The sequence below is a fragment of the Fragaria vesca genome, linkage group LG4 (assembly GCF_000184155.1).
Source record: "Fragaria vesca subsp. vesca linkage group LG4, FraVesHawaii_1.0, whole genome shotgun sequence".
NCBI classification, from domain to species: Eukaryota; Viridiplantae; Streptophyta; class Magnoliopsida; order Rosales; family Rosaceae; genus Fragaria; species Fragaria vesca.
In genome coordinates, this window is record NC_020494.1 from 18699644 (window position 1) to 18710156 (window position 10513).

A 10513-nucleotide genomic window follows, 5' to 3' on the forward strand; every position below is an offset into this window, starting at 1 on the left:
ATAATAATCATCCAAAATAATAGAACAACATATTAGTACTTTTTCTTTTGTTGGCTATCAAAACACTTGCACATCATATATTGACTTCTGTATCTTTGAAGGCTTTAACCACTAAAAACAGTACGCCTGCACAGCAGCTGCACTCATTTGAATCTTGAGTCTTGACCACAATGTGCAGTTTAATTATAAAGAACTAGCTTCTCATATGCGCAATTATAATATGGTAGATTGAATAATAAAAGAAAACCCTGAGCTAAAGACGGAGCCATCCTTTTAGACTTCACTTCATATTAGGTTATTAGTAGTATAATTTGACAGGTCTAGCTATGAACAAGTTCTTGCTGATCTAGCTAGAGTTTTTCGGTTATCATTGTGAAAGAATAAATTAGTCACAAACACAATGCTTCGGCTTGATTTGCACGAAAAAAGTTCTTCTGCCAGCTTTACTCTAGTTGAAATTTCCTGTAACATAATGCAATATATGTACAAATCTCCTCAGCAACTTATGTACCAATCTCTGAATAGAATATGCCAAAGATACATTTTATGACAAGTTCACAAAATCTGAGAACCATTTATCGTGAAATAATTCATACTTGAACTAAAATGTAGATTAGGAATGTCACATTGTGAGATGTATCACTGCCTCTTGGGTTAGTATAGTATTATAGACTCCAACTTCATACGAATTTGGATATCTCAGACAGATATAACCCTGCCTCTTGGGTCAATGACTTTGCTTCCCCTGGTATCACAGTGAACAAAAGATGGTGAATAATCATGATGATGGGGAATTAGAGACATCTCAATGTTGGGGCAACTTCACATACGATCAGCAATAGATCTCAGATAGTTGATCCCAGTAGGCACATCACTTATTATCAGCTCATTGGTGATTCTGCAATCACACCTCAAGATTAAGAGAAAATGGAGCAAGAACACTGTGAAGTTGATCTAAAACACATCTCTCTACTCCTTGACATTTCCGGTTATCATTGTCCCTTGTGATCACCAAAAGTTGTTGCAAGAACACTCACCATTTCTAAAATGATGAAAACGGATTTTATCTCTCATGATAATCTCCCTTTTGGTTGCTTTAGAGACAAATTTACAGAAACTGTGGCAGTCATCACATATCCGTAAGTTCTTCACCACTCTAATTGAGCATTCAGGCTGTAGACTTAGAAGACTAAATGCAATGGCAAGCTTTTCACTGTGATGACTGAGTGTGGCTTCCTTTTCCTCTGTTCCCACATCATGGAACACAGAGTTGGTATTAGGAGTATAACCTATATTCTTCACCTGTCTTAATAGATCCTCCAACTTTTCATATATTTTTGATGATTCTGGACGGAATCTGTTACCACCAAAGAATATATGGATTTTTCCATTAAATTCTACAGAGCTATAGGCAGCTACTTTCTTAGCACCTCTTTTTCTCATTTTGAGCCTCACCTTATCAACACAGTCCCACCTTCCAGCAGCCGCGTACATGTTTGACATCAAGACATGATATGAACCATTAGCAGGATCTAATTCAAAAAGCACATCAGCTACATGCTGACCCAGTTCAACATTTTGGTGGACTGCACACGCACCCAATAAGGCTCCCCACACCCCAGAATCCGGTTCAATTGGCATACTTCTTATGAAGTTATAAGCCTCCTCAAGATGTCCTGACCGACCAAGGAGATCAACCATACAAGCATAGTGCTCTATTTTCGGTTGAATATTCTTGTCACCGGATTGAACCATGCGCTTAAAATAAGCCCTGCCTTCATTCACCAGCCCAGCATGGCTGCATGCAGATAAAACTCCCAGATATGTAACATGGTTGGGCGCAACTCCACGCTCTTGCATCCTCGAAAACATATCCAACGCCTTCCGGCTCTCCCCATTCATGGCATACCCCAACACCATAGTGCTCCAGGAAATAACATTTCTCCGAGACATATCCTCAAACAAAGCCTCAGCCATGTCTACACTACCGCATTTGACATACATATCAAGCCGCGCATTGGCAACAATCACATTGCAACCAATCCCACATTGTCTCATAATCCCATATATTTCCTCCCCAGTCTCCAAACACCCCAACTGCCCACAAGCCGAAAAAGCACTCACAATTGTAACAGCGTCAAGCTTCACTCCCGCCACACGCATCCTGCGAAACAAATCAAGAGCCTCGGCAGCATGTCCACTCTGCACGCACGCAGCAACAAAAGCATTCCAAGCAACTAAATCCCTCTCAACCATACTTCCAAATAAAAACCGCGCCAATCCCAACTCTCTATTTCTCACACACATTACCACCATCTCCGTCCTCACTTCCGCCACAAACTCCAACCCATATTTCACCGCATGCGCCGCAACCGCCAGCCCCGCCCACGGCAGAAGCTGAGCACACGCCTTAACTACAAAAGTGTACGTAAACTCGTCCGGACGGACACCTAGTCTATGCATTCTCCTATACACCGCCGCCGCCTCGATAAAGTCTCCATCTTTCACATAAGCCTTGATCATCGTGTTCCATAGAAATACTCTCGGCTTGTGCATTTCGTCGAACACCTTGCGTGCATAGGAAGTTTCCCCCAGGGCTATGAAGCTGGTGATGAGACGCGTGAGGAGGCTGTTCTTGACGGAGATTCCGGTGGTGAGAATCACGGCGTGGAGTTGCTTCAGCTGGTCTGGGTGTGACGAGCATGACTCCAACTGCGCCGTGAAGGCTTGTTTGGTAATCGTCACAGGAACCGGGTCGGGTTTCCGGGTCAAGTTCAAATCCAATTCAGCTCGAGAAGAGAACCGTGAAATTCGGTTCCGCCAGATCATGCAGTGTCTTCTGGTAACTTGCATTTGGGGGGACTCTTCCAGATTTTTCAGAAGGGAGGATGAGTAAAACGCTGTCGTTTTGCATCGGCAGATTTCAGATATTTTACCGGGAGAATTGAAAGCAACGTGACTGGGGGGTGTTTAGGTAATTTCGTAAGCGGCTGGGTAAATTGGTCTCAGCCAAAGGAAAGGCTGGTCCAGTCCTGCTCCAGTCATGGCTGCCCAATCGCCGCGCGGGTGGTCATGGAGTTCATCCACCTACTCCACCACCGCTGCCAAGTGCTCTTCTTCCACCTCGTCGAATCTCTCTTCGTTTTATATAAAACGACGTCGCTTCACCGCTTGCTCTTCCTCTTCTAAATCTTCCGGTAGCTCCGGCGAGAAACCCGGGCCGAAAAAGCCGGCGAAATTGGATTTTACAGCCCCCGGTCCAACCGCATTAGTGAAAGTCTCAAAGGGAAAGGGATCCACAAGTGAAAAGACGATTACAGCCCTGAGCTTCAAGCCTGGGAAGCGATCTCTATGGAAGAGGATATTCTTCGCCTCCAAGAAAGTTAGGAGCATTCTTCTGCTGAATGTGATCACTGTAGTCTATGGTAAAAGCTTATTCGTTTTTTTTTTTTTTCATAATCAAGTTAATTATTTCGAGCTCAAATTTGGAGTATTTAAAGTTAAGATGACAGTGGCTAATGTTGTTTGTAGCAAGTAACTTCTCGATTGTGAAAGAGGTGGAGTCTGTGATCGACCCGGCGGCGTTTACGGTGGTGCGGTTTGCTATGTCAGCTGTCCCATTCATCCCATTTGTCATCCGAGCAAGAGGTGATGTGGAAACTCGTAATGCAGGGATTGAGTTGGGGTTCTGGGTTAGTTTAGGGTATCTTATGCAGGCATTGGGACTGCTAACATCGGATGCTGGTCGCGCGTCGTTTCTTTCTATGTTCACTGTGAGTGTTTTGCATTATGTTTGTAGGCAATGTGTGTTAAAAGATTGTTGTTTTGGGAGTACCTGAAGGTACTTGTTGGTATATTTTGGGTGAATTTAACAGGTGATTATCGTTCCCTTGCTTGATGGTATGTTAGGAGCAATAGTCCCTGCTCGTGTCTGGTTTGGTGCCTTCATGTCTATTGTAGGAGTTGGGCTGCTGGAGTCCAGTGGATCTCCCCCTAGTGTAAGTTCTATTACTCTTCTTAAGATTGTATAAGTGTAATGCTGATGATAATAAAGTGCAGAGGACCAAGTTGGGTTTTCTCTGTGGCCTGTTTAGAGATCAGAATCTTATAATTTCTGGTGATCTTATGTTCCTAGTTTGCATATAGGGTGCCGACTCAGATATAAGTATGTTTCGTTTCATAGAACTAGAATATAGACTTCTGGATACTGACCACTTAATTGCAATAAAACATTGGTTCTGTAATTCTGATTACACCTGCATGAGTCAAGTACAGTTTCAAGTGCCAAAACAATATCCACTTCTGGTGATAAGATTAACCTATTCAATAACTAGTGAAATGGGAAACAGCATTGTCGATAGTGAGTTACAGCTCTCTTGGCTTAAAAGGAGAGAAAACTCTCCATATGTGTGTGTAAACATGTAAATATAATTTATTTATCAAATGTATGCAGGTTGGAGATTTGCTGAACTTCTTGAGCGCGGTGTTTTTTGGGGTTCATATGCTTAGAACAGAGCATATATCAAGAAACACAAAGAAAGAAAACTTCTTGCCTCTGCTTGGATATGAGGTTAGTATATCATTTTCGCCCATGTAGTTAGTATATCTTCTTTGATGCTCTGCAAGACTGCAACTAACCTTGGTTTCATTTAGATATGCGTTGTTGCTTTCTTATCAACAATATGGTACGTCATTGGGGCATGGTCTGGTGGTGGCCTCCACGACTTTAACCCATCATTGTGGACATGGGAGATGTTCAGGGAGTGGATGGTTGTGTTTCCATGGATACCTGCACTGTACACAGGCATATTCTCCACTGTTTTATGCTTATGGGTAGAGGTATGTGCAAATGCTCTACTCTAAGACTGAATAATTTGTTCTCACATTGCTCAAGTTGCTTGGGAAGTTGTTGGGATACTTGCTTATCTACATTACAATAATATATGAATTGTAGTGGTGCCATGAATTTTCTAGCATTATGAAATTTCAAACACCCCTTTTTCAGCTCAGTTTTTTAACAGAAGATTATATTTAACAGATGGCCGCAATGTGTGACGTATCAGCCACAGAAACAGCAATAATTTATGGTTTGGAACCTGTCTGGGGTGCTGGTTTTGCATGGTTTCTCCTTGGCGAAAGATGGGGTTCTACTGGCTGGATTGGTGCTGCTCTTGTGCTTGGTAAATTACTATTGATTTTCATGATCTAGTCAGCTTAAGATACAAAATATCTTCAAATTTTTTCATTTGTTTACCATCAATTATCTTTGTTATTAGATTACCAAAGTAATAAAAGTGCTTCAGGTAGAATTGCTGTCAGCAGCGAAGGACTATTGATCTACTACTAAATGACATATTACATCAGCTGTTAACCTTTTTATCACTTTGTATGGTAGAAAACTTCTGTTGCTTATACTAGTAATAAAAAGGAAGAGTAATTTTTGCATCATATTAACGCATACTACACATGCTTGGTTCTTGTTTCTCTGCAGGTGGAAGCTTAACAGTTCAGATATTTGGATCAACATCTCCCGCGGAGCCTTCAAAAGATGAATTGAAAGCTAAGAGACTCACTTTCCCAGTGGTTTCAGATAAACACAATGGCTTGTCTGCCTCACCCGTTGTAGTGAGTTCCAGAAAGGATACACCTGATCTGCGGAATAAGTAATTAACTAAGCCATTTCTTATGTCAGCTTCGCCTATTCTCAGTTTTAGATAAACAGACCACGCTCTCTAACGACAATTCTGTTGTCACATCACTCTCCTTGTAATTATGTAGCTTATAATCTGAATCTCGATTTAGGATAGCTAAGTAATGGAGCTTGAGGGCTCTCAGCTTTGTATAGTTGTATGTAGGGAGAGCTTCCAATGAGGATCTTATAATGAGGACCAAGTGAGGACTTTTAAATGAATGGTTGGATGATATGCACATGAGAATTAGAAAATATCAATTAAAAGTCAAAACCTTGATCCAACCGTTCATTTAAAAGTCCTCACTTGGTCCTTATTATAAGGTCCTCATTGGAAGCTCTCCCGTTGTATGTATACCAGCAATTATTCCACAATAATATGAACTCCATTCACAATATACTAGTGTAGGTATCATCATTTATTACCGTAAGAAACACCCGACTGTATGTCGTTCGGAATACACTGATTCAAATTAAGAAGAAAGAAATACACTAATTCATCTTTATATTCAGTACTCAACCTTGGCTAACAAAGGCGTACCTACACACAAGCTACGGTGGACTACAGCCCACCGCAGAATTTGATAAAACATTGTTTTGTTGCATAATTATAGTTAAAAAAAAAAAGTTAAATTATGAAAACAAGCCCACTCTATACTTAGTCTATATGTAATTAAACTTAGTTCATATGACATTTTTTTTTGAATTAAATTCAGTTTACCCCCATGAGGTTTGGGAGTAACTTTATATTAATCCCTATACTTTCAATTTCATCAGTTTACCCCTCAAACTTTTGAATTTCCCTTAACCGTGACCAATGTCTCATCTTCTGTCCAAATCAGACGTTAATTGCTGACGTGGACCCAATCTCATGAGTTAAATTATGTTTGTACCCGAAGCTTAGAAAATTTTCAACTTAGTTAGGGATAAAAAGGAATGATTTTTTAATTTTTTTTTCACTAGTTTTTTTGTTAAATGACAATTTTAATCTTAACAATGGGGCTCGTATCTAGAATTAACGATCAATTCAAACAAAATATAAGAATTTGGTCACGACAGACAAAAATTCAAGAGTTCAGGGGGTAAACTGATGAAATTAAAAGTGTAGGGATTAACATGAAGTTACCCTCAAACCATAAGAGGGTAAACTGAATTTTTTTATCTGATTACATATATATTATTTATTTTATTAAAAGCAGTTGCTCCTTTTGTATATTTTGGGTCAACTTTCTTCTCTTTATTTCTTTTTCTTTGTCGTTGTATACGTCTCCATTCTCTTCTGCCGAAACAGCTAAGCCAAGTGTCAAACTTTCTCTCTTTAATCTTCATGTATGGTTCTTAGTTATATTGATCATCCTCTTAAAGTCTTGTACGTGTGATATGACCTAGTTCTCAAATCTCAATTGATTAATGCCTTGATCAAATTTAGTCTCAATATCCCATCATCTCAAATCTCAATTGATTAATGTCTTGATCAAATTTAGTCCCAATATCCCATTATCTCAAATCTCAATTGATTAATCCCTTGATAGTCCCAATATCTCATCAGGACTGTCTTTCTATTGATAATCTAATTCTAATCTCAATTATTGTATATGACTAATGCTAATGATGTGATATATATAGATATATAGTTGTAATCAGGGCCCTTCCACTAAGGGATCTCTTATTATGACTTATATGAGGGATTGAGCATTAGCCCAACTTTTTGATCACATATCAACATCTCCACCATTCAACCTCTAGGTATATATGAGTAGATCATTTTTGAAAATTTTCAGCCAAATTGGTGATCTTTAAGGCTTCAAACTGGCTTAAATCAATGGACTGTTCAAATCTGTCAATCATGAACCGTTCATGAAAATTGCAGTTTTGAGCACCTTAACGATCATCAATTTAGATGAAATTTTGCAGAAGTGATCTACATATTAGGACCTAAAAACTGAATGGTTAAGATTGAAAAATGTGATCGAAAAGTTAGTCTAATGCTCAATCCCTCATATAAGTCATAATAAGGGATCCCTTAGTGGAAGGGCCATGTAGTTGTAATAGTACCAACATTTGATTCATAGTTATTAGAATATGTTATCCCGTCGAGTTAGGTTTAAGGATTATATACTCATTTACTGTATTGTTAGAGCGGTGTAAGTATGTTCTTTTGTCTTTAACTTTTGTTATCGAATTTTTATAAAATGTTATAATATTGATTTCTTAATTATCAGTTAACTATGTCATTTTTTTGATATGTTTTTAATTTAAGATGTGATATGTAGAATATAAAAAAAAAAAATTTAAACTCACCCCAACCTAATATCTTAGACAGGGCTGCTCACCTGCGAGACACAATTTAAGGGAAAAAAGGGGCGAATCGATCTCAGCCGTTGGATCTTTAATGAATATATCTTACGGTTATCAAGGAAACACGATCTCATGCCAATTATCTTTTGTTCATCTTCTTCCCTCATCTCACCTCTTCGCAAACTTAGCAACCCATATCTTTTCATCTTCTTCTCTCATCTCAGGATTTCTCAACATCCCATACGTGGGTTCTTAGAAGCCTCACATATTCTTTTCTAATACGAGTGGTGTAACTTGAAATCAACATGTAAAAAAGAACCGTGAGGATGCTCTTTATATATGCTAAATTCGAATAAGAAAGGGAGAAATTAATTTGAAGATAGACAAATCCCATGAAATAGAGGATGTGCTTTCGTCCGCCCGTTGTGCCTGGATTCAAACCCAAGATACAATCTTCTTCGAATTTGTCGAGTCTCTTATTTCTCATACAATTGGAACAGAGCATATGTGTGTATATTTTTAAGAGCATATAACATGGTTAAAAAGAAATTTCTGAGAGGAGAAGAATGAAATAGAATTGGGTTTAGAGATATATGAGAGGAGAAGAGTATGAACTGATCTGGGTATGGCTTAGAGAGGTGAGAGGTGAGAGGCGAGAGATGAGAGGAGAGGAAACATGGATCTGCAGAAGTTGAATAACAACAATTCGATTGGATGGTGGCTGCCATGAGAACCGTAGGATGTGTTCATTAAAGATCCAACGGCTGAGGTTGATTCATCCCTTTTTGTCCCTTAAATTGTGTCCCGCAGGTGAGCAGCCCTGATATCCTAGGTCCGCCATTGTTGGCCAACATATTGCTGCTAAGTATTCGTCTTCTAGTTCCATTTCCACGCCTAAAATCCGTCTCCAACATGATCATCTCTATCAAATTGGTACTTAATCTTGGCCAACACGATCAGGTTCTGCTGCAAAATGTTCGTCTTCTAGTTCCATTTTCAAACCTTTCTTAATTTCGTGTTGCCTTGTTTCAAATAGTTGACTCTATCAACTTGATTAATATCAATTTGGATACACACCCTACGCCTTAACATAATCTAAATAGTTATTTATTAAGAATGTACGTAGGAGACTTGTTGGATTTGCTCTAACCGATCGAATCAAAGTTCTTGTTGATCGAATGAGGATGAGTCTGTAGCAAATCGATTTTCACGAGTAAGACATCACTCTCAGATGATTTTCTTGTCATGCAATCTCACATACAGTTGCCTGCAGTCATTATCTTTTAGTTTCAATAATACAATTTAAGAGACGGTACGTATGGGAGTTGGCGATGATTTCTTAAAAACAACAAAATAATGCAATAATATCAAAAAATAATTAGATTATCCAACAGTGAACATGTCAGTATTACGATCATCTCGCACTCTGCAGTGTTAACAATTTTCAATTGAAAAAAGGGAGATTGATTGTTGCTGAGATATGATAAGACCAATGATAAGATCTGATTTATTGAGACCATGTGAAGCATTACATGTTTTTCAGAAGGTAAATCATATACAATACCTAATAATTTAGCTGAAACTGTAGTGGAATTAATATATTAATGTTCTCTAAGTTCTTGCCCTATTATATATAGCACACAAGATTGGTACGTTGTATACCGCGATCATATGAACTTAGGGTTCTGATCAGTAGTAAAAATATCAATCAAAAAGTACCGATCGATAATCAAACATGTCTCTTCAAGGTAAGGTGGAAGCTGAATTTGAAATCACAGCACCTGCTGACAAGTTCTACAACATTTTCAAGATTGAGGCTCACCTAGTCCCAAACACTTCTCAAACTGGCAGTATAACTGGAGTTGCAGTGCATGAAGGAGACTGGGAAACTGACGGGTCTATTAAGATTTGGAACTATGCAATAGGTAAGCCATTATATGCGTAATTGTTCGATCTGTTATTAGACTGTACATGACCAAAGCTGCCTCTGAAAAATTAGGTAGGTGATGTAGAGGTTTTCAGTTATAATTGTTTTACAGTGATTTTAACTCTCTTGTTAATATAGAGGGCGAAGTGGGAACATTCAAGGAGAGGGTGGAGTTAGACGAGGTGAACAAGACCATAACTCTGAATGGATTGGAAGGAGATGTGTTTCAGTATTACAAGAGCTTCAAGCCTATCTATCAGTTCACTCAAAAGGATGAGGGCAGCAGCATTGCCAAAGTGTCCATTGAATATGAGAAGCTGAGTGAGGAGGTTGCAGCTCCAGATAAGTACATCCGCTTGATGACTAACATCGTCAAGGATCTTGATGCCCACTTCGTCAAGGCCTAAAGAAGGAATAATTAGCATGCAATACGAAAGCTATAGCTCTCGCTATTGCTACTGCATGCTGGTTTTGTAAAATTAAAAACAAATAATCATCTAGTACTGTTGTGGTGTTCTAATTTTGATGCTAAGTATATATCACCATTGNGATGAATAAATGTGTGAACGGTGATATTGATATGTATATGGTATATGTAT

The 10513-nt window shown here is 38.8% G+C and overlaps 3 protein-coding genes across 3 annotated transcripts; 2 read left to right on the forward strand and 1 right to left on the reverse strand.

The window, feature by feature from the left end:
* Positions 1-893: 893 nt before the first annotated feature.
* LOC101293090 (pentatricopeptide repeat-containing protein At2g01510, mitochondrial-like) lies at positions 894-2853 on the reverse strand. Its single transcript, XM_004298423.1, has one exon. The coding sequence runs from the start codon at positions 2851-2853 to the stop codon at positions 1009-1011; it is 1845 nt and encodes a 614-aa protein (XP_004298471.1). The 3' UTR covers positions 894-1008.
* Positions 2854-3043: 190 nt separating this feature from the next.
* LOC101293390 lies at positions 3044-5667 on the forward strand. The gene is made up of 7 exons (XM_004298424.1): positions 3044-3425; positions 3532-3773; positions 3876-3998; positions 4454-4570; positions 4654-4839; positions 5039-5180; positions 5492-5667. Exons 1-7 carry the CDS (start codon positions 3044-3046, stop codon positions 5665-5667), a joined length of 1368 nt encoding a protein of 455 aa, XP_004298472.1.
* A 3956-nt stretch (positions 5668-9623) lies between these two features.
* On the forward strand, positions 9624-10513 carry LOC101303506 (MLP-like protein 28-like). Its single transcript, XM_004297332.1, has 2 exons — positions 9624-9912; positions 10053-10513. Exons 1-2 carry the CDS (start codon positions 9723-9725, stop codon positions 10319-10321), a joined length of 459 nt encoding a protein of 152 aa, XP_004297380.1. The 5' UTR covers positions 9624-9722; the 3' UTR covers positions 10322-10513.

Bases quoted from the DNA above. Each gene is read 5' to 3' on its own strand.
- LOC101293090 (XM_004298423.1), bottom strand. From the start codon at position 2,853: ATGCAAGTTACCAGAAGACACTGCATGATCTGGCGGAACCGAATTTCA.
- LOC101293390 (XM_004298424.1), top strand. From the start codon at position 3,044: ATGGCTGCCCAATCGCCGCGCGGGTGGTCATGGAGTTCATCCACCTAC. The intron at 3,426-3,531 runs GTAAAAGCTTAT...TGTTGTTTGTAG, and splicing joins TGTGATCACTGTAGTCTATG to CAAGTAACTTCTCGATTGTG. The intron at 4,840-5,038 runs GTATGTGCAAAT...TATATTTAACAG, and splicing joins TTTTATGCTTATGGGTAGAG to ATGGCCGCAATGTGTGACGT.
- LOC101303506 (XM_004297332.1), top strand. From the start codon at position 9,723: ATGTCTCTTCAAGGTAAGGTGGAAGCTGAATTTGAAATCACAGCACCT. The intron at 9,913-10,052 runs GTAAGCCATTAT...TTGTTAATATAG, and splicing joins GATTTGGAACTATGCAATAG to AGGGCGAAGTGGGAACATTC.